The 23,948-nt window shown below is 34.7% G+C and overlaps 1 protein-coding gene across 4 annotated transcripts; it reads left to right on the plus strand.

The window, feature by feature from the left end:
• Positions 1–339: 339 nt before the first annotated feature.
• Positions 340–23,800, plus strand: LOC131956064 (ral GTPase-activating protein subunit beta). 4 transcript variants are annotated; one of them, XM_059320434.1, is made up of 31 exons: positions 340–356; positions 1,283–1,586; positions 1,683–1,881; positions 2,053–2,217; positions 2,955–2,975; positions 4,716–4,949; positions 5,031–5,291; positions 5,439–5,579; positions 5,909–6,106; positions 6,376–6,605; positions 6,805–6,950; positions 7,611–7,714; positions 7,828–7,953; positions 9,186–9,287; positions 10,002–10,112; positions 10,240–10,436; positions 11,092–11,262; positions 13,208–13,276; positions 16,052–16,162; positions 16,910–17,087; positions 17,465–17,556; positions 17,667–17,791; positions 17,917–18,096; positions 18,525–18,597; positions 20,209–20,382; positions 20,525–20,663; positions 20,757–20,912; positions 21,106–21,354; positions 21,481–21,646; positions 21,736–21,852; positions 21,958–23,800. In XM_059320434.1, exons 2-31 carry the CDS (start codon positions 1,383–1,385, stop codon positions 22,073–22,075), a joined length of 4,557 nt encoding a protein of 1,518 aa, XP_059176417.1. In that variant the 5' UTR covers positions 340–356; positions 1,283–1,382; the 3' UTR covers positions 22,076–23,800. The 4 variants fall into 4 exon arrangements, with proteins under 4 accessions (XP_059176417.1, XP_059176418.1, XP_059176419.1 ...); XM_059320435.1 differs by lacking the exon at positions 340–356 and adding an exon at positions 658–676; XM_059320436.1 differs by lacking the exons at positions 340–356; positions 2,955–2,975 and having other exon boundaries at positions 755–1,586.
• The last annotated feature ends 148 nt before the right edge of the window (positions 23,801–23,948 follow it).

Genomic DNA, 23,948 nt, shown 5'->3' on the forward strand with positions numbered 1-23,948 from the left:
GAGTATTTTAATCACTCTCTATTACAATTTATTAAAACAGTGTTCTGAAATGCGAAATAATGGCTAAATTCAGTTTCTAGCAATACTTTTTTCAAATGCAAGTGTGACGTCACACTATCTGAGCGCTCCCTTCCCTCCCTTCATCACACATCATCACAAAATTTCGGACCCCCTCCTCACTACAAGTTTGAAATCATTTATGGATGACCCTTATAACCCGCACAAAGATCTAAATAGATTTCACTCTATGCAAAGAATGTACTATTTATTTTAACAATAGATCTATTCAACAGCTTAATTTTTAGTATTTTTTCGGCATTCCTCGGCTATTAGTTGTTACAGACACTTCCGGCTATGTATTTCACTATATTTTCAACTTAGACCTAAATAATCAAAATAAAAACAAATCTAGACATCTAGATTTAGATCTAGATTCTAGATTTTTGAATACATAATTGAAATACATAATTATGCCTATATTATATTACTATTACTATTAATACTATTATTACTATTAGATCTAGATCTAGTCAAAAATAAATTATGTTTGGTTACACTATGAAATTGAATGAATACAGTTGAATGTTGAATGAATACTTTGAAGGGGCCTAGCCTAGCTAGATCTAAGAAGACATCTAAGAAGATCTAGATCTACTTGTACTTACTGGACTACTTAGTAAACTTACAATTACAGCTACTACGCACAGGGCCTATAAATAACTACTAACTACTTTAATTAGTAAAGTAAAAGTTACTTAGCCCTACTAACTAATAATTAGTATTAGTAAAGTAAAAGTTACTTTAGTCCTACTAACTACTCAGACTAGATCTAGATAGATAGTAGATATATTATATATGACTAGAATTAGATAGAATCCCTAGTTATTAGTAGTTAAGTAAAGAGTCTTAATTAGCTTAAACTTAACTTAATAACTTCATTTTAGTAATCTATCGGTTTAGATTTTACTTTTAGGGAGGTCTACGTAGTATGTAAAATCGTCCCAGGCTAGTAGTATAGGCCTAAGTCACAAGTATAATAGTTAGTAGGCCCTACTAATTAGGTAGTTATAATTAGGCCTAATAGTAATGTGAGAAATATGTGACTCATTAAATTAATTAATATGGCTTTAATACCACCCCCTCTGAGAAATGCCTGTCACTTTTATTGACTCCCCCAATGCCAATAGACTCAACAAAAAAATTTAGATTATTGCAGTGATTAGCCCTGCTATTCTTCTTTTTGTTCTAAAACAATACTATTCTTTTGTATTTAATTTTTCAGGTATTTTATTGAAGCTAGTCATGTAGATCAAAGAATGACAACTGTTTAGACAGTTCTGTTTGATGAAATACCAATCGCAAAGTCTTGACAGTGCTGGAAAATGTATTGGGATTGGGCCTCCTTGCAAGAGGAGATTCAATGTGACAGAGGAAACCAATCAGTTTTACACAAGTTTCCTGCTAATGTGGGACGAGAAGTTGCATGTCATGTGGTAAAACACATTGCCCAAAGCTTAAGTATAGCATCTGGAACAGATGAACCCAGTAGTCTTCAAGATGAGAAAGATGTCAACTGGACTATGGAGGTACAATTTTAATTTTAGTGCGTATATGATTATTAAAATATAGATTGCAACCATTGTTTAGTATGTAATATGAATGTGGTCTAACTTTATTTTTAGGTTCTTTGTTTTGGTTTGGGTTTACCACTAACTGAGCACGAGACAATCAACAACTGTGTCAAAGTTTATGTTGAGTGGTTAACTGCACTAGTCAGTCCCAAACCTTGTGTGCCACGTCCTATCATTGAAGATCCCAACCCTTTTGCCCAAGTTATGCTACACCACTTGCTCAATCTTTTCACTCCCCGTCCAGATTCACGTGAGTTCATTCAGCATACTTTTTTTAAGCAACATATGTAAAAATTATCATTCATTTTTATCTTGAATTTTTACCTGTAAAAATGTACCACTGATAACACCCAAGTTAAAGGTAGGCCACCCAGTCCTGTTTTCTGTATCACTTGTGTACCTTTCTAAATTGATCTTTCAGCACCAGACTTGGTAAATAGGCAAGCTTTACTGTGTCACCGTGTTCTACGAGCCATAGAGACCATGGCTAAAGAATCGTCAATGTTGACTAGAGAAACATGGGAGGTCTTGCTGAAATTTCTATTAGCAGCAAATGACAGTCTGTTAAGTCCACCTACTGAAAAAGGTAAACTTTCCATAGATTACATTTAGGAAAATGTTTTTGTTAGGTCCCAGCTTTGAATGATTGTAACCTGTATTTAATTCACTCATTCATTCTACGCTTTGTGCGCTCCCCAATTTAAGACATTTTTGTGCGCTCCCATTATAAGAAATTTGAGACTTTCCACCTCCTATGTAAGCTGTTTTGTGTATAATAATCATTGGAATCATGAATGTAGAAAACAAAATTCTTATAGGACCATCTTTTGAAATAGGGAATGCTACTAACAAAACTCACTTTTTTAGAAACATTGGATACTAATTTTAAGATAATTCATGTTTCTTAAAAGTAATTCCTTTTATCCTGAATATTTTTTTCTTTAAAATTGTCTGGTTTTCCAATCAGACTTTGAAACTGGGGATGTTTTCATGAGTGAACATAACTGCAAGCAGCTGCAGAAATTTAGCTATGATTTATAATTGTTGAATTCTTATAACCTTGAATATTTTTCATTAACTGTTATTTGAAAAAAAATCTTAATAATTATTTTAATTTTTAAAATAAATTTATTTTAATAAATTAATAAAATTAAAATAAATCTACCAGTGTTGATAAAAAAAATAGTACACATAAGATTTAATTGTACATCAAACATGGCATGTACTCCGTGTGATGCACATCTTTACATTTGTCTGTATGTTTTCAACCAACATTTTGACTGATGCATGCAATTTTTTTAACATCCTTTTGGCACCATGCAGACGTGATTGGATTGAGTAATGGTAAGATACATTGGCTGGCTATAAATAACAACTTGTATAAGCATCAATAAAATTTGTGTCATTTGATACATGCTCTAAAATAACTGACAATAATTAACTGATAATGGCTTATTAATATCAATTTTTTTCTTTAATGCCAACTATTTCAAATGGCACAAATTTTTATTATTAATAGATGTATACTTCTTTTATATATATGCACAATCAATTTTTTATTTATCAGTAAATGTTTAAAAAGATTGTATTTCTAGCTTCAGTTTAATTTACCAACTTTCAACACAGACTTATTGCAATTTATCGGTGAATATTGTAAAAAATTAAACAATAGAAATACAAAATAAATTATCAGTTTTGTCTGATAGTTTTTTATTATTTGTTATGTATACCTTTATCTAATACTGTAGTGTTAAAAAACTTGATTGTTAAATTTTTTTTTATTCTGACTGAATAGTTTTCTCAATGTGTACTAAATGCCATGTAATCTAGAGACACTATTATAACAATAAAATCTTGCACCCATGTGATTTTATCTATTTGCTGTTTTAACTTGGTGTTGTCTTGCTTTTAGAACTGGCTAATTTCTGGTCTCAAAACAAAGCATGTTATTTACTGTCCATATTAGTTAATGTATAGCTTAATGAACAGAATAAAAAAGGGTAGAAAAATACATTATCTTACAAAGGTTTTTTAAACTGTATAGCTTGTAAGAATTAAGTTGAACTTTTAAAATTATCAAACTTTGATAACAAGGCTGTCTCAACACAAAATAAATTAAGTCTGTTTTTGTATCAGTGTCTTTCATTTTGCGATCAAATAAAATAGCTTGTATGTTTTTGTCTAAAATCAATCACAAGAAACCATATGCACCTTGTGTTCTAGCAGATACAGTACAAGACTGTTGGCCAGACACCAAACTACCAATAGTATATTTAATTAAATGCCAGTCCCAGGTGACGGTTATTTCAATAAATGTTAAGTACATAAACAATGAATAAGCTGTTGTAAGGAGAGGCTTTGCATACTGTCAGTAATGCATTTTATAGCTTATTAATATGTACTTATGGCTTCAATAATAACTAAAATTGACATTAAAAAAAATATAATTAAATGTAAATGGCAGTGTAATTTGTGCTTTTTGTTTTGTTTTAAGTTATTATTTTCAAGTGCTTATATATATATTTTATAGCAGCAATTAACATGAAAAGTACTTACAAAACATTGTAATTATGATTTAACATAATAAAAATGGCTTCCTTAAGTTGTTAAATTTCACTGACAAATCATAGCTTAATTAATTTTAAGTCTGTTTTTATTTTTTTTAAAGTATGCCCACAAAATCATGTAACTAAAGTAGCCATGGCTTTGGTTCAGTCTGTAGCTTATGTAAACAGTGTATCTTATTTGAGATTTTTCTGATTTAGTCAGGTAATTCATGATCTAGCATTACATTTTTTTTGGGAGTAATGCTATTTTTATCTGGCTAATTGTTATTTTAAAATTACAGATTATATTTATTTTGTCATATTTATTTATATATTTATACATACACACATACCTACGCATTAAATTTGCAGTATTTATTTTAATGGATGCAGTTTGTAAATATTCTTGTGAAATTCAACCAAAATGTCTGATTAGTTAGTGAACTGACTTTAATTAATGAATGTCTTAGCACTCTTCAGAAATTACCATCTGAACTTACACTATTGTGAATGAAAAAAAAGTGTTCTTTGATTATAGATGACATAAGTGAACATCTTTGTGACCGTGTGCTGAATGTGCTGTTTGTCATCTGGCTGATGGCCTGCCACAAGAGCTTCCCATCACCATCCTTGTGGAAGACATTTCGCAACATGTGCCTGTACTGGCGCCACCACGAGGCTCTGGTCACCATGTGGCATCGTGTCAACCACACCCTCACAGCCAGCATGCTTAAAATCATGTATGGACCAGAGTTTCCTGAAATGACCATTGGTAAGATGTTTGTGCTGTAGTTTGATTGCATTTTTTGCTATGGATGTATCATCAAACTATTTTAATTATTGAATTGTTCAGGAGAAGAGGAGTCCCAGCTGTTGCCGGCAGACATGAGCAGTGAATCCATAGCCCAGTGCTGGTTCCGCTTCCTGCACATCCTCCAGAACCCAGTAGACTTGAGCCGCCCAAGTGTGGTCAGCAACACCCCCAAGTTTTTGCAGTATGCCCTGACCTGTGATGCAGTTGTTGATCCTTCATATCACCCTTGTCTGTCTAGGCTTCCTTTTGTATTCCTGAGAGCTATGAAGGGAATATCTGCTATGGTCAATGCTTTCTTAGGTAACTATTTCTTCAAGTATCTTTTATGGTAGCCTTTATATAAGATAGTTGTGTGTATAATATTGATCACCTTCTCATCTTGTACTAGCCTTTATATAAGATAGTTATGTATATAGAAATGATCAGCTTGTTAGGACATTTCTTCAGGTCTCCCTCAGGAAATTAAGATGGAGGCGTCTCTGTGTGAAATGCAGAACAGTGGTATAGGCAGTAAAGTTGTGACCACCCCATCAACCCCTCCAGGACAGAGAAAAGCAGTGAAGACAATATCTGCTCTCACCACTAAAGGTTTGTCTTACTTGTGCTTTGTTTTAAAAAATTGCTCAGTTATTTCTTCTTATCCAGTTAAAATATTTTTTTAACAAATCCATTACAGAAAAAGGTACACAATTTTGTTTTTTAGTGAACATGTTAGTTACAATTATACACATCTTTTGTTTATGCAGAATGAGCTGTTGAAACTATTTTTTTCTCAAACTACTCTCCATATATATCCATGACTAGTTTTTACATAACTGTTGGTTATCATCATGTCTCAAACCTAGCTAGAGTGAAAAGTTAATGTTATAAAAAGTTTCAAATGTGTGTTTTGTACCCATTTCCACCTTTGACTCCAGTGACATCAAAAGCTCATGCCAAAAGTATAGCAGCCCCGCCAGTAAACAGTATCAATGTAGAGAAGCTCACCCTGGACACCAGGCTGCCATACGCCCCCAAACGGCCAAAATGTAACAGCATTCTTCACTTGTTTGATGCCTGGCTGTTTGATGCTTCTCTGGCCGGAGTTAAACTTCATCCATCACACGCTGCTCCAGGTTGGTTTACCCTGGGTTTTTATGTCAACGTCTCTTGTGTTTGCTAAATGCAAAGATAGAATTAACAAAATCTTTTAATCAGTTTATAAATTAGTCAAATACTATTGTTACATGTTTAGATATCTAAAGTAAATTGAGTCTATTGGCCCTTAGGTTAATTGTTATTTAGCCAGCTTGCCAGTAGGCTCACTGTACAAACCAGTCAGAGTTTGATGGTCACATTTCCCTGTGTTAAGTTGGTTCAGATTCTCAATTCTTTATCGTTTCAGTCAAGGAGCGTAGGACAAGCTCATTCATTGAGTCCAAGCACAGCTCTCTCTCCATGGACCTCAACACAGACCCCAGCCAGACCAGAGACGTGGCCTACCAGGCAGGGAGGGCTGAAGCCTGTGGCGCCCTCTGTAGAATTTTTTGTGCACACAAGACAGGGGAGGCTATTCTCCCTGAATATTATTCTCGCTTTTATCTCATAATGTATTATGGCTTACAGACTGATGAGGTACTTTTTTTCAACTGTATGTTATCTTTTAGTCAAGTCAAATATTGTTTTTTTCCAATGTATTGTTCAACTCCTGCTGATTGAATGTAATTTAAATGTTGCCTGTTGTATTGGTACAGGCTAACATAAGTGGTGAAGTCTTGTCCAACATATTGTTCAACTCCTGCTGATTTAAATGTTGCCTGTTGTATTGGTACAGGCTAACATAAGTGGTGAAGTCCTGTCCAACATATTGTTCAACTCCTGCTCACTGCTGCGAGTGGACCTGTCTGGAGTCCAGCTACTGTTACCCTACATTTTGAAGGCCATAGAACTAGTGCTGAGTAAAACAACCCCAGATTTCAAGTAGGACTTTGCTTATTTATTTTTAGGTTGTTTATTTCACTGCTGTTCACTAATGCAGTAGTTTGGTACCAACTTACCGGATCCACTTGAAGCTTTGTGTAATGTGAAATAACCATAACATAATGTTCAACAGTGTGGTCCTTATGATTGTTAAAGGATAAATTTCTATTAAAAACATTTTTAACAGCTCAGTGTTGACTCTAGCTGTGACATTTATTGTTTATGCTTTATATAAAGATTTTAGTAAATACATTTTAATCTCCTACTGTTAGATGTCTCACATAGTTTGATGTGCTGTTATGTGTCTGACCTAGTTGGATGTGCTGTTTTGTTGGATGTCTCACACAGTTTGATGTGCTGTATTGTTGAATGTCTGACCTAGTTTTTGTGTGTTAGATGTCTGACCTACTTAGCTGTGTTGTTAGATGTCTGACCTAGTTTGATGTGCTGTGTTGTTAGATGTCTGACCTAGTTTGATGTGCTGTGTTGTTAGATGTGTGACCTAGTTTGATGTGCTGTGTTGTTAGATGTCTCACACAGATTGATGTGCTGTATTGTTGAATGTCTGACCTAGTTTCCTGTGTGTTAGATGTCTGACCTAGTTTGCTGTGTGTTGTTAGAAGTCTGACTTAGTTTGATGTGCTGTGTTGTTTGTTCCAGGCTATGTGAACAGATCCCCTACTCTGAGCTGAGAAAGGCTTGCATCCATTTGTTGATCTCTATGCTCTGCTTGCCTCTACATTTTAAACATTTGGAAATTAAAGGTATATAAAATACTCATTTTTTAAAGGTCACTATTACGTTAAGAAGAAATGTTGATTACAACATTTATTTTTATCTGTTGTTTTTGGCTAAAATTGTCTTGTCTTTGTTCCAGATATCTTGAAGAAAGAGGATGGTCAGCAAGCGGTCACTTTCCTCTCACTGCGCACTCGGATCACAGAGCTGATTAGAGTTGCACTCACTAATGAAACAGACTCTCAAAACACCCAAATGTTATTAGGTAATATTTTTCTCTTCTAGCTCCTTATACTGTACCAAAGTGCAGTGGTTTATTATATTTAGTCAACTACTACAAGCCACCACTGCTTTTTGAGATGTGCCTTCCAATAAAGATTTTGTCTGTCTTTGAGGTTTAGGTATATGGAGGACTGTACTAATGTCATAACTTACTGTTTCCAGGTGGTTTGCTTTAGGCACATGGAGGACTGTACTAATGTCATAACTTACTGTTTCCAGGTGGTTTGCTTTAGGCACATGGAGGACTGTACTAATGTCATAACTTACTGTTTCCAGGTGGTTTGCTTTAGGCACATGGAGGACTGTACTAATGTCATAACTTACTGTTTCCAGGTGGTTTGCTTTAGGCACATGGAGGACTGTACTAATGTCACAACTTACTGTTTCCAGGTGGTTTGCTTTAGGCACATGGAGGACTGTACTAATGTCATAACTTACTGTTTCCAGGTGGTTTGCTTTAGGCAAATTATGGAGCACTGTACTAATGTCATAACTTACTGTTTCCAGGTGGTTTGCTTTAGGCAAATTATGGAGCACTGTACTAATGTCACAACTTACTGTTTCCAGGTGGTTTGCTTTAGGCAAATTATGGAGCACTGTACTAATGTCATAACTTACTGTTTCCAGGTGGTTTGCTTTAGGCAAATTATGGAGCACTGTACTAATGTCACAACTTACTGTTTCCAGGTGGTTTGCTTTAGGCAAATTATGGAGCACTGTACTAATGTCATAACTTACTGTTTCCAGGTGGTTTGCTTTAGGCAAATTATGGAGCACTGTACTAATGTCACAACTTACTGTTTCCAGGTGGTTTGCTTTAGGCACATGGAGGACTGTACTAATGTCATAACTTACTGTTTCCAGGTGGTTTGCTTTAGGCAAATTATGGAGCACTGTACTAATGTCATAACTTACTGTTTCCAGGTGGTTTGCTTTAGGCAAATTATGGAGCACTGTACTAATGTCATAACTTACTGTTTCCAGGTGGTTTGCTTTAGGCACATGGAGGACTGTACTAATGTCATAACTTACTGTTTCCAGGTGGTTTGCTTTAGGCAAATTATGGAGCACTGTACTAATGTCATAACTTACTGTTTCCAGGTGGTTTGCTTTAGGCACATGGAGGACTGTACTAATGTCATAACTTACTGTTTCCAGGTGGTTTGCTTTAGGCACATGGAGGACTGTACTAATGTCACAACTTACTGTTTCCAGGTGGTTTCCTGCTTGTTGTGGAGGATCTGGCTACCAGTGAGCAGGCAGATAATCTCCCTTTACAACCTAACCAGGACCTCAGTGATTCAGACATGCAAGCAGGTTGGTCTTACACATCAAGCACATTTTTACTTTCTCAGATATATGGCGTATAAAGGAAGTATTGTAATCGTTTAAAAAATCGAAATAGAGATTTTCACAAATCGACGTTTTAGACCTTCCTGAGTTGGAAAATTTTTGCAATCTTTTCTGTCTGTCTGTGAACACGTTAGCTTGAGTACCGTTACTGCTAGGTTGATGGAATTACTTATATAAGTATTATATCAAATTTGTAGTTCTGTTTCAACTTGTCATCAATTTCCGGTAACCGGAAGTGGAACTTATTCTACTTTCAGTTTTTCAAAAGCCTATAACTTGAGTACTGTTTCTGATAGATAGATGAAATTTCATGTTTTAAGTAAAAGATCTAATTCTCTGTTTTCTATCAAATTTTGAGTAATTTCAGATTTCTCAATAAACGTATATATAACGCATTGTTATTGTTCACTTGATGCGCAATTTTTTTTTCCTATGAGATTCTATTCTTTTTTTAAAAGTTATAGTATGTAAGAATTGATTATAAAGGTATGTCTATATCTCGAATTGTCATCCCCCGTACTGTTATATAAGAATACTTGAGAAAGCTTAGGGGAGATCACTCCTGCTTTATTCTTTTTGTCACATTTTGTGTGTGTGATGTGATGGTTTTCAAAACATCTATTTGACCTCTGAATTTCTGTGTTAATTTATATGTGTGTTTGTTGATGTGTGTGCCAGATATGAGCAAGACAAGCCCCAGCTCAACGTCTACAGACACCACCAGCTACCAGGAGAGGTACCAGGAAACAACATACCAGAGACTTCAAACCACTGGATCCACCAACTTAGGTAACTACATGTTTGACCCACTCACCTACAGCTGGAACTTGTTTCTTTATTTGGACATTTATATCTAAAAGTGTAATGGAAATATGGATGGCACTGTAGTAAATGTGAAATACCTCCCACTGTCTAGATACAGCGTATGGACTGTTTGGTCATGCCACCTCCCTGGTATGTAACCGCCTGATGGCAACATGGAAGACTGACTTAAACGTGGCTCTGGCAGCCATGGAGTTGTTGGCTGGGCTGGCCAAGGTCAAGATTAAACCTGCCAACATGCTCATGTGTAAACGAACTGTCAAGTGGATATGTGACCTCATTGTTTTTCAGGTGAGTAGCTTGTTGCAGTTAGTCTTAGAGCCCAGGTGAGAAATGTTGAGTCTAGCTGATTAAAGGCCATGATAGTTGGGCTCATGGTTCTCTTACAAGATGTGTTTTTATTTAAGCCTATTGTCTTATGGCCAAAAACATGTTCATTTCTGGTACTGAAGTAAACCTTGTCTTGTCCAGTATTGTGTACTGAAGTAAACCTTGTCTTGTCCAGTATTGTGTACTGAAGTAAACCTTGTCTTGTCCAGTATTGTGTACTGAAGTAAACCTTGTCTTGTCCAGTATTGTGTACTGAAGTAAACTTTGTCTTGTCCAGTGCTGTGTACTGAAGTAAACTTTGCCTTGTCCAGTGCTGTGTCCTGAAGTAAACTTTGCCTTGTCCAGTATTGTGTACTGAAGTAAACCTTGTCTTGTCCAGTATTGTGTACTGAAGTAAACTTTGTCTTGTCCAGTGCTGTGTACTGAAGTAAACTTTGCCTTGTCCAGTATTGTGTACTGAAGTAAACTTTGTCTTGTCCAGTGCTGTGTACTGAAGTAAACTTTGCCTTGTCCAGTATTGTGTACTGAAGTAAACTTTGTCTTGTCCAGTGCTGTGTACTGAAGTAAACTTTGCCTTGTCCAGTATTGTGTACTGAAGTAACTTTGCCTTGTCCAGTGCTCTAGACCAGCACCCAACCACTCCAGGGACCTCCACTCCATGCTGTGTGCAGCCTTCAAATGCCTGCAACTGTGGCTTGTGGAGCACAGCTCACTGCTCTATGACAGAGAGTGTTTACACCAGGTTTTAGAAGTTGTGGAACTTGGTATTTCAGGATCCAAATCACAGGTATGTTTTCCATAAAGCCACTCTTTGTTTCTGATAAATATTTCTTTATTGTCAAATATTTAGGATGAATTCAGATAAAGATTTCTTTATTGTCAAATATTGAGGATGAATTCAGATAAATATTTCTTTATTGTCAAATATTTAGGATGAATTCAGATAAATATTTCTTTATTGTCAAATATTTAGGATGAATTCAGATAAATATTTCTCTATTGTCAAATATTTAGGATGGATTCAGATAAATATTTCTTTATTGTCAAATATTTAGGATGAATTCAGATAAATATTTCTTTATTGTCAAATATTTAGGATGAATTCAGATAAATATTTCTTTAATTGTCAAATATTTAGGATGAATTCAGTTCAATATTTCTTTATTGTCAAATATTTCATTATTGTAAAACATTTATTATGGATTCAGTTCAATTTTTAATTAACACTTCTCTCTCAAAAAACTACTATAAATACTTAGTCATATATTCCTTTGATTGTAAGTTAAGACTCTTGACCTACTGCTAGTGATTCAGTTAAATTGACTCTAAAACAGTTACATGAACTTTGTGTTGAAACAAAGTGTGTTAAAATCTGTATAATAGGCTTAAAGCCATTACTGTAGTTACAGAATCCCTCAGTCAGTATATTAAACCATGATTCAGGCTATTTGTTGTTTAAACTAAGCTCAAATATTTGACAAACATGTGTTTAATAATGTTTTGTTGTGCTTCTGGTTCTTTGAGGCAATGATTTGATAACCTGTTGGCAAAGATGTTGTTAAATAGCAACACTGAAGTTGTCTGTGCCACTCTTTTTGTACCCACACTGGGGGAAAACTTGGCAGCACTAGCACAATGTATTCACCCACTTTTTATTTTATTTTAAAAGAAGACATACTTTAACAGAAATTTCTTTTCTCTTTTGTTTAGTTTCTAATGTTTTTTTTAAATACATTCAATTTAGAGTTAAGAAAACGGTTTCTTATAAACCTAGCCAGATTATTTCATTACATTCCATAATGTGTCATTGAAATGTCAATCCCTAATCAAATATCTGATAACTTTCATTTCTGTTGATCAATGTTATACAGTTAGACTTAATTGACCAGCTTATTACTAAATCTAATATCTATTACAGGCATTTACTTCCATATTGTCATGGACTGCATTAACCTAATTAACTCAACAGCGTCAGTTTAGTTTTACCAGATAGACATCATCAGCTGGTGAAAGATATAATTAACTTTTGAATTACAGAATATTTCTGGGTGAAAAGTACTCTCATACTTTTTACGTAATGTCCTTTACAAACATTTCCTAGTCTTGATTGTAGACAAAATAAAGTAGTTTTAATATTGCCAATATTGGTCACAAAAGAACAGCATTTAAAGAGAAAATATGGCCATACTAAAAAAAAATCAAATTACCCCCCTTCCTCCAATCATTTGACAAAGTAAATTGTCCCCAATATTATGGACCTGTAGTAAATTGTCCCATAAACACTGGGAAATTACATATTTACAAAAAGTCCCACTGCAACTATTTGAATGATGTGCCACTCTTTCCATAACCCAGCAACACTAGCACAATACAGATGATTTTTTTAATCACTTAAATGGCTGCTTTTTTTCATAAATACAATTACATACATAACTATGTTAGATAGATATTCTATACATGTATAAATCAAATTAACAATGCTGTAGTGATTGCTATTATAGATTAATACTTGATATCTAAATTATATTTTGTAACTTGCAAATGTTTTTAAAGAACTTAGTGCAGCAATTATTATTACCTCTCACACCATATATACCTGCTAATTAAGAGCTGCTAATTGATTAATCACTCTATGAGACTTGATGCTTTGCTTCATCAGATTTGACTGATTAATTGCTGGTACCCCTCTGTAACTAATCATTTGGCTTGAATGCACCTGACTTCTCTTTCAGACTAAAACTCAGGAAATGCAAACAGTGAAAGTGAAAATTGACAAGGATGCTAAATCTGTGTCAATGAAGGTACAATGGCCTCCCACCTGTCTAGTGGAGTCTGTCCCCCAACTCCCCCCTTTTTGTGTTCAATGCTTGCTTGTTTGGGCTAGGCTTGGTGTCTCTACACTGCTTGCTATTGCTTCACTATTTATCTACTAACTAGCTCATTGCCAGGACTCAGGTCATAGAATAACCAAATATAGCAACATTGCCAGTGGAAGCTTAACATAAGCATGTGTAGTAAAGGTATGTTAATTACCAGGGATTGTAAGGTTATTTGAAAACTAAAATTGGCCAGGTGTTGCATGTTGCACACTTGCCTGTAAAGCCTACCATAATAAAGCATTTTCTCTATAGCTCCCTGTAAAAAGATGTAACTAATTTCAATTTGACAGTTGTGATGTTTGCTGACCGTATCAAAATGTAGTGTAGTAGCTGAGAATGACAAGCTAACTTAACAAATGGTGGACACATAGGATGGTTTCTTGTTGTTTTAGTTGAATGTCCGCATGTTTTTAACTTGCAAAAACTATTTATGGATTAACACATTTTTATTTTTATTTCTTAAACCTGTTGATGGGGTCTAGAAACTACAGAAGACTGAAAATAATAATTAATCATCTTGAGATATATGACAACTGAGATGCTAATTAAGTGATAATTAAGATGAAAACTTATGGAAAAGTTTCCCTAGTAGGCCTACTTAGTACTGTAATCCAGAGCCTTAATTTGGCTCTCCCTCCATTGTCTCAGTGCCTCATGGTTAACCCTCCACTGTCTCAGTGCCTTAGTTAACCCTCCACTGCCTCAGTGCCTCTCAGTTAACCCTACACTGTCTCAGTGCCTCTCAGTTAACCCTCCACTGTCTCAGTGCCTCTCAGTTAACCCTCCACTGTCTCAGTGCCTCTCTGTTAACCCTCTGCAGTCTAAGACCTCTGGATACTTCAAAATATTCAATGTCAAGTAACTTTTAAAGTTCCTCACACAATAACTTCACTTCAGTGAAAACTTGTAGTTGGAGCACTGGCAGTGTGGCTACAAAATGTTGACACTTGCCAAAATGGAAATGATGACTTAGAATTGGAATGCCATCTGCTAAGAGTCCATGTCTGTAAATCATCCTTTCTGGACAAAAGATATCCCCTGACAGAAACTAAAATGCTGAGGCTGGCTAAATAGCTAGCAGTAGCTTTATGGATATGCCTTGCAAGGTGGTAATAACCACTTCAAAGTTGACTTAGCTGTTCACCGAAGAGGACCACGGAGGTGCCAAACTGAGGAAGTGCTGGAGAAAAAATGTCTTTAAATCTGATGCACCCCCAGGTTTTTTGAGGGAAGCAACTGCTGAGAATGTCTTTAAATTGCCAGCAATGGTGTCATGGACCAAGTCAACCAGCAACTGTACAGCACTGTGTTTCTCACTAACTAAATCATAATAATTATTGTTCTTTGACAGTGTTGCAAAGTAAAGTTCGATTTTTAAATGTTTAAACATTTTGACATGTGTAGAAAAGTCTAGCAGGGGTTTTGTGGGAGTAGGGATGCTTTACTAAAAGCTTTAATGTTTGAAAATATTTAAATTAATACCCTGGGATTGCTGCCTTTGATGGTCACTCTGATTATCAATGGATAGTTAAGCTAGATTTCACAGTTACCTGATAGTGCTGTTTTCTTTATGCAGTTTATATGTGTGATCTAGCTGTGCTTTTAGCCAAGTGTTTGACACTGTTTTTACTCATATTCCTTCATTGGCAACATAAATGTCATGCTTGATGCCAATCATCCATTGACACAAGTTGGTAAAAATTTAGAAACACAAAATAAAAATAGGAACAACCAAAATTATTTTTTATGAACTTAGCTTAGACTACAATACAAAATCTCTGCACATTTAACTGCAAACATCAGAAGGACAATACTGATGATATACTTACACACTTATTTAAGGACAATACAGATAAAAGCCTATTAGAAGCCACTGCTCATAGTGCTCAAATATAACCTTTTGACTTCCAAGCTCTACTTGTTCTTCATTCAATGTGGCTTGTATCATTAAAAAAAACATCATTTAAGTACTTGACTTCAATTCCATCAGTCCCTAATCCTACTCTATTTCATTGGATGTATCTTGGTGTTTTATCTTTCAGTTTGACCCATTCATAAAGCTATGCTTCTCTATTTTCATATATTCATGAATAATATTTTTTTCTTTTTCTTCTGAATATTACTAATTGTATACAAGAAATGACCATAGACTGAAAATATTCTATGAATAAATTTGTAACACAATGTGTCAGAATAAATGTGCCTGTAAAAAAAACCACCAGTTTAACAGAATCTAGATAGATTAGCCAAAAGTTCAATTGGTTTATGTCTGAAAGTGAACCAGAATTTTCTTATAGAATATATTTTTAAATTTCTCAATCTGTCCTAAAAACTGAAAATTTTAATACAAAGTGCTGTTTCCTGCTTTTTCATGAAAAAGATGCTGCTGAATCTTCCAAATCATTCACATCAACAGCCAATACTATATGTTGAACCTTTTTTTACCTCATATTTTAACCTTGCAATTGTCTATTATTTTAAAATGAAAAAAGAACCTAATGTTACTAAATCTACTTGGGTAACTCTTTATAAACAAAAATGATACTTATGTAACACTGAGTATTATAATTATATATTTTAGTTTTATGTGTATTATTAAAATTTCATGATTGATTAAAACTACAGCTGAAACTATTAATGAAAACTAACTTTAGCTGATATTGATTAAAAATCTTAATTACTGCTGATTTCTTACAGAACAGAGCTAGCGACCCACCAAAGTTTAAAGGCAACAAAGAACTGATGCCTGCCTCCATGAGGGTCAAGGATGCAGCTGAGGCTTTACTCACCTGTATCATTGATCAAGTGGTAAGTCACTTTACTTACCTGTATCATTAATCACTCAAAACTTAACAGACATTGATCAAGTTGAATTTCACATGGCTATTTGTTACTTGTAAATGTATGTTCTTTAGGCTTATAAAAATATTTTAGGCTTTTAATGTTAGTGTTGGAAAATATTGGCTGTATAAAATTAAATATTTTGCTGAAACACTTTAACTTTGCTTTAGATATGTAAGTCTTAGTATTGTGCCCACTGTTTTGAAAATGTTACACCTGCAAGTAGTTAATCCAATGTAAATAAAAATAAGTCTTTCGTCATTGTTTGTTTCAATATTATTGGTGTTGGTTAACTTGGTTAGGGAGCTTTTAATATTAAGTCTTCCCTCATATGATTAAGTATTGTATTATTGGTTCCCTTTTTGTAGGGGGTCTTTATCAGTCTTTCCACATTATATGATTAGGAATTGTATTGTTGTTGGCTGTCTTTGTTAGGGAGCTTTTTTTATATAGCCTTCCCTAATTATATGATTAGGTACATTATTGTTGGTTGTCTGTCTTTGTTAGGGAGCTTTTATATAGCCTTCCCTAATTATATGATTAGGTATATTATTGTTGGTTGTCTGTCTTTGTTAGGGAGCTTTTATATAGTCTTCCCTAATTATATGATTAGGTATATTATTGTTGGTTGTCTGTCTTTGTTAGGTAGCTTTTATATAGCCTTCCCTAATTATATGATTAGGTATATTATTGTTGGTTGTCTGTCTTTGTTAGGGAGCTTTTCCTCCACCTTGTGGCCCAGAGTCCCTCTTTTCCCTGCTGGATGAACGTTCTCTGCTCAAGTTTGCTAAAGGGAACACTTTGCCAGAGCAAGGATCTTTGTTCAGATACTTTGTTATCGACAACTCTGTAATAGTGGGTCTACTGGAGCAGCCGTTAGGAAACATTGAAGGTTAGTTCTATACAGCCCTAGCTTGGCCTGTTCTAAAGTACTCTACCTAAAGTATGTTACATTTCTTAATGTCTCTCTCTACCTAAAGTATGTTACATTTGTTAATTTATGTCTCTACCTACTGTAACAATGTTACCTGTACTAGTCTCTCTAGATCCTCTAACTACTGTAACAATTTTATCTCTCCTTATCTCTCTAGACCCTCTACCTACTGTAACAATGTTACCTGTACTAGTCTCTCTAGATCCTCTAACTACTGTAACAATATTATCTCTGCTTATCTCTCTAGATCCTCTAACTACTGTAACAATATTATCTCTGCTTATCTCTAGATCCTCTACCTACTGTAACAATGTTACCTGTGCTAATCTCTATAGATCCTTTACCTACTGTAACTGCTTTGATCCGAGGAGCTTTTGGTCGTCATGCATGGACCATGCAGTTGAGACACTCCCCTAGGGCTTGTAAAGTAAGTGTTGTTAAAATGTTGATCTTATGTCTTTGATTAGAAAAATGATGATCTGTTATAGATTACTATATTAAAAGTCCAAAAAGCAAAAACTTGAATTACACATTTAGATCTCCTCAAGAGCCCATTTGTCAGACCCTGGCCGACCTATACCTGATGACTCGGTGGGTGTCCAGCACCAGCTGAAACACAGATACTTCCCTGAGAGTGTTAATAAAATAGCACAGACTAAAGCGTAAGTTGGGACATCTGCTTATCTTGTTGGACACATTTCTATTTGAGATAAGAAAATAGTGTTTTAATTTAAATACATTACAAGCATTTAATGTAGCCTAGCTATGACTGTGTTTTGTTATCTAGAGAGAAAAGCATCCCATCTTTAGAGTCAGTGCTGGTAGAGAAACAATCGGCAGATGTTGACAAGATGAAGCACCTGATAGAGCAGGTGTCAACCTTTGAAAAGGAAGTGTCTCAGAGAGCTAAAATAGAAAGAGAGAAAACTCACTTTCCTGACCCTACAACAGAGTGTAAGCCACCTAGGTGAGTGGTCACTTGAATTTTGATGCATATCTCTTTTTAAGCCATGATTTCTAAATTATAGGGTAAGTTTAAAAAATGACAATGGTTAACCCTCTACAGTCTACCATACCTATAACGTTGTCATCAATTTTGTCCCAATTGTTATCTAAAAATCCGAGTTCAACCTCTTTAAAGAACATTTTTTTAAAGAGAATTATAGTCCCTTCAGACACAGACTCATTATATCCACCCAACAAATTAGTTTACATGGGGAAAATGATGTTCCTTTTTCTACAATAAGTATTAGAACACATACATGACAATATCTGACATAAAAATAATAAGACACTTCTGTTTGATATCCAATTGAAAAAATAGCTTCTTTTGATAATTTTTCAGAATAGCTTTCTTTAACTAAGTGTATCAACAATTCATTTTTTTCCCCCCAGGATTTGTAATGAATACCAAACAGCTCGTTTGTTTTTGTCTCACTATGGTCTACTTTCACTAGAGGCTTTAAAAGTAAGTTTTTATTGACCAGCTTAACCCTCTACATTAAAATATTTTTACCTCCAAACACATTTTAAAATTACTAAAAAAAATACACATACATATTATTAACCCTTTGAGCCCGCCAGGCCGGTAAACCGGCTTCAACATTAGGCATATATGTCCGAAAAGCCGGTTTTCCGGCCCGATGATCTAGCGTCATATTCCTAGCGGCCGGTATACCGTCTAATTAAATATAATTAGCGGAAGACTGACTAAAACTGCGCATATGTCTTTTGAGTGCGGGATTATGATTTTAAAAATTGATTTTAGGAAAAGTGAAAGTGTTTACATTTCGTAGCAATGCCGCCGAAACTAAAAGCTGAGCTACAGCCGTCGACTTCATCACATACAGTTGGTGCAAAAGATGAAGCAAAAGACCGAAATATGAACAAAAGAAGTAGAATGAATGCATCTCAGGCAATACAACTACTTATTGATTCTGATGAAGAAGATAATATTCCTGGTCTATATTGTGATGATAGTGACGTTGAATTTGAGACTGAACACAGTGACATTGAAATTCACAGTGACAATGAAACTGTTCAAGTACGTTCTGATGCACGTGGTGTCAAGGACAAAGACTTGCCGAAACGAAAAAAAAATGTTTACTGGTGCAAAACATGCGAATTTTTTCTTTGCATTGGGTCCGGCAGTGATGACTGTTTTGAAAGTTATCATACAAAAGTGGACTTCTGGTGATCAACTAGTATGGCCAGGTATCAATAATAACAAAACAATTACTAAATGTAAATTGGTTTCTACTATGTTCTTTTAAAACAATAATTATGTGTTCGTTTTATATACATTGTTCTGTTCAAACATTGTAAAAAAAAAATAAAGAATTACAGAATCTTGCTGCATTGTTGTTTGATCCAGAGTCTGGATACCAAATTTGGCTTGATTATCTCAAACGGTTCAAAAGTTATAGGCAAAGTTAGAAGCAGATTAGTGAAAATCGGTTTGGGCCTGGGAGCTCAGGAAATGGGAGAAATTAGGTCAGGGAGGCCAGGGCTCAAAGGGTTAAAAGTTTTTGAATAGCAGGAAAAAAAGTCTTAATTTATAACATTGGAGTACTAAAAGTGTAATAATTTACAAATAATTAAAGTAAAATCAAACCTAGAAAATATTTGATTATTATTTTATTAATTTACTGTTGCATTGTAATGAAAGCTCAATTTGACAGCAGAGGTATTTTAATTCGTTTTAATATTACTACTTTAATTTTTTTTACTTTAACTTTAAACTAATGTTAAAAAATTAGCTGCTTGTAATAGAACAATAATGATGATCTTTTCCAAATTTTATCAGTCACACCTCCATTTAATTTTTTTGTGTAAAAGTTATTTATATTAACTTGTATATCACTTTCACTGGTGCTTATGATGACATGTCATTTTTTTTAATATAAAAATAACATCTTGCACATTTTTTGAGACCATTATTTACTTATATTTAAAATGCAAATGTTAGCATATTTCAGCCACATCAGCACTAAAGAAACACCATACTCTAATAGAACAGTAAAGGGTTAAATGGTATACATAATAGATATCAGCCTAAGTTTTCTCTTGTTCCACATAGGAGCCCTCTAACAGCAGTGTCCCACCAAATCTCATCATGCTGGACACCACCAACTCTGGTCTCTTCACTGACCTTGAGTGTTTAGACTTCATACCTAGCCGGGATAATGACACTGTTCATATATTTTATGTCAAGCATGGGCAGACAACTGCTGCAGAGATTTTATCCAATGTGGTAAGTTGGGTTTTTTATGCACCACTTAAAACCTAAATGGGTAGTTTAAAAAAAAAATTCAAGTTCATCCCTGTTATTTATTAGCAGTCATAATTTTTTTTTTTACTATTATCAACAACTTGAGGGTATTTCTTTCCAATAGACTTCTTACAGCAATGTTCAGCCGCAGTTTGTAGAGTTCCTCCATGCCCTAGGCTGGCCAGTTGATGTGAGGAAACATGCAGGTTGGACAGGTCATGTAACTACATCATGGAAGATCATTGAACCAGACGACATGGATGGTATGAAACTTAGTCTTATCCTGGGCTTGTATACCATGACAAAATGTTACTGAAGAAGCTGACTTTTGAATGCTGACATATCACTGTCTACAGAAGATGAATACCAGACTGGAACAGGGGGCAGTCTGTATGACGGCAGACAACAAGTTCTCTACTGGGCAGATGTTTTGTCAGAGTTAGCTTTAGTCGTCCCATCACCAGAAACATACAGGCTTCGCTCATTAAGTACATCAGAGATCGGCACAGAAAGTAAATTTTACTATATTCTTGTCATTAAGTTTCATTAACTATCATCTAAACATTTCATACGCTAAAATTTGGAAAAGGATTTCAAGAGATTAGATTAATTTTTGTATTGATCATTGCTTTATTAATTGTAAACCTTGTAATGATTAGTATTCACAATAATGACAGTCATCACTTAATTGAACTCTTTGTTCAGACAAATCTCCAGCAATGTTTCGAGGTTCAGATCCTGCAGCTAAACCTACAACTCTACTACTTGAGGCAGAGAAGAGTCGTCTTTTGGAGAAGGAATCCCCAGGCTCACCCCAGGAAATTCCTGCAGCAGCCCAGCCTGGGGTCAAGTACAGGCGACTAGGCCGTCAGCCTGCCTCCATGACTGGACCAGACACAAAAGTCTTGGTTGTATGGTTGGAGAGCTTTGAGGATCATGATAACTTTCCCATATGTAAGCACATGCATTTGCTGTTTAATTTTACATTTGAAACCACCTATCTTAAAATAAGAATGTTTTTTTTTTTTTTTTGCTATTGCATCTTAAACAAACTGTAAAATGTATATCTCTTCTGTTTAGCTGAGCTTCTGATTGTAACAAGTACTGGGCAAGAGCAGGGCACTAGTACCAGTGCTACAACTGTACTGAGACCAGCTGAAAAAGATGTCTATGTCATCTTTATTCATGCCTTACAGAATGGCTTGTTTAGAATCCATATGATGGAATATGAGAAGACACAGACCAAGTAGGTCCATTTACATACTTAATACTTCATGTCTTGTTAATTTTCCTATACATGGTAGTAAAACTAGCTCCTCTTATATTTTTAACCAGAATGTCAATAGCAATTCCACTAGTTGATGGCATGGTGGTTAGTCGAAGGACACTGGGCTCCATGGTGAGACAGACTGCTATTAATATTTGCAGAAGACGACGATTAGAGAGTGAATCGTAAGTTCAATAGAACATATTTCTATAAATCCACTAAATAATTAACATTACATAGAGACTTGAACCTCTGTTGTTTATTATAACCCCTTTCCACTATTTGTCCAGCTATCAACCTCCTCATGTCAGGAGGAAGCTGAAGATACAAGAGATGGTTAGCAAGTACAAGTGCACTATGACACCAGCTGAATTCTACACAGCTTTATTTCAAGACAGTCCAAAGTAAAAGAACAAACTCTTATACAAGTTGTCAGTATTTATTTATTTATTTTATCAAGATCCTGGTAACTACTCACAGAAATCTGTTGGCTGCTGCCCCTCCACTGCTCTGAAAGTTCTGTTCACTTAGATGGCTGTAAACCTTTGGATCATTCATAGGACATCATCTAAAAGAAAATTTTTATATCTGTACTACAGGAGATCTGACATTAGTGACAAAAAGGTCATAGTGGGTTGGGTATCAACAGCCAGGTCTCAGGGAAATTATAGTCTCTTATTGCTGTGTAATGGGAGTTCCAGGGGCACAATAGCCATATGTGACATAGCAAACATATGGTTTCAGTACTTTCAGTCAAATATTTTGTAAGTTATTTATATCACTTTAACTTTAACATACTTTGGTGCTTTTGAAGACCTGGAGTCTTTTTTTTTTGTATACATCTTGTACATTTTTGTGAGGTCACGGACATAATTTTCTTTAAAATGCAAATGTTTGCAGATAAAATGTACTTTGACACCCTAACTATTGTGTTCCTACATAAATACAACAACAAAACATATGAATAAAACCATGCTTGATATTTAACCTGTTGAAATCAAATATGTTTGTCAATGCCAGATCAAGTTTTATATTTTTGTAATTTGCTCTAACGGGCATACAAACATTAACCAAGATTTAGTACTTTGTGGTAGGCACAAAAAGAAAAAAGCCTTATGTGTGATGTTGTGTTCTCTAATGTGAATTGTAATATTGATATTACCTTGCAAAAAGCTGAATGTGTAAAGTCTTTAAGTGATTTCACTGCAGCAACACAACTGTTTCATTTGTTTCTATCACATACTTATTGTATTCACATCAGCCATGGATTTGTTCTATTGTAAACATGAATGGGATGTACTATAGGCCACTTTTGAACAACACATATTCACCCAGAACTCTGATATGTTTATCATTTGATGAGTTCATGAAGTAACTGAAGTGTTCAGTCATTATTTTTTTTAACCTGGTGTCTGTCAGAAGGTCGCTTTATGATTTGTTTAAACAAGATTTTGTTGGATGCTAATTTAAAAATACAATAAGCGGCTGAACTGAGTGGAGTAGTGATGTGACAATATGAGCTGTCACTGAGCTTGGCATTATAATGTAATTTACAGAGCTCATTATAACAATCTGTACCAATGGAGTGGATTAGATGCTAGATCAATCAAATTGTTCCCATTGATTAACTACATGTTAGTGAGGTCTGCTCAAATAATCCAATGCTCTTTCTAAATATGCCTGCTCAAACTTGAGTGCTCATCTTTATCTTCAGATATTGGTTAATAACATCCACCATTTCTCAAACTCTAATTAACTCTAATACATAAAAATTACAAAGCATATTTTACACAATTATAAACTCTGCAAAATACTGAAATACTCTTTTAAAACTACCAGTTGCTTATAGTAAATATGAGCAGACCTCGTTAAGAAGACATGAGTATGTGAATATTTTATATTTTTAACTTTTATTTTTTATTGTATACTCATGTAAAAGAAAGTGAACAATATGTACACTATTTTCAGTGCAATATTTGTGTTAACTTCAAGATTATACACAGGTCATTGTAAACTAGGACAATATCAAAGTGACCTCAATTTAAACATGTTTATGTAGTCACTTGGGGAGATGGCAGCTATGTGCCAAATTTCCTCAGGTCTGTTGGTTAAATAAAGTCTAATAGAAACTTACATTTCTGAGTGTCATTTTATTAACATATGACATTATTAAGAGTAAAGTTACCTTATGACTTATTAAACACAAAGAATAACTGAATATTTTTAACTATTTCAGGTCTTAAATCTTTCATATCATTATCAATCTTTGTTTCTTAGCAAT

The sequence above is a fragment of the Physella acuta genome, unplaced genomic scaffold (assembly GCF_028476545.2).
Source record: "Physella acuta isolate Inbredline_101_S28 unplaced genomic scaffold, ASM2847654v3 ptg001126l, whole genome shotgun sequence".
Classification (NCBI taxonomy): domain Eukaryota; kingdom Metazoa; phylum Mollusca; class Gastropoda; family Physidae; genus Physella; species Physella acuta.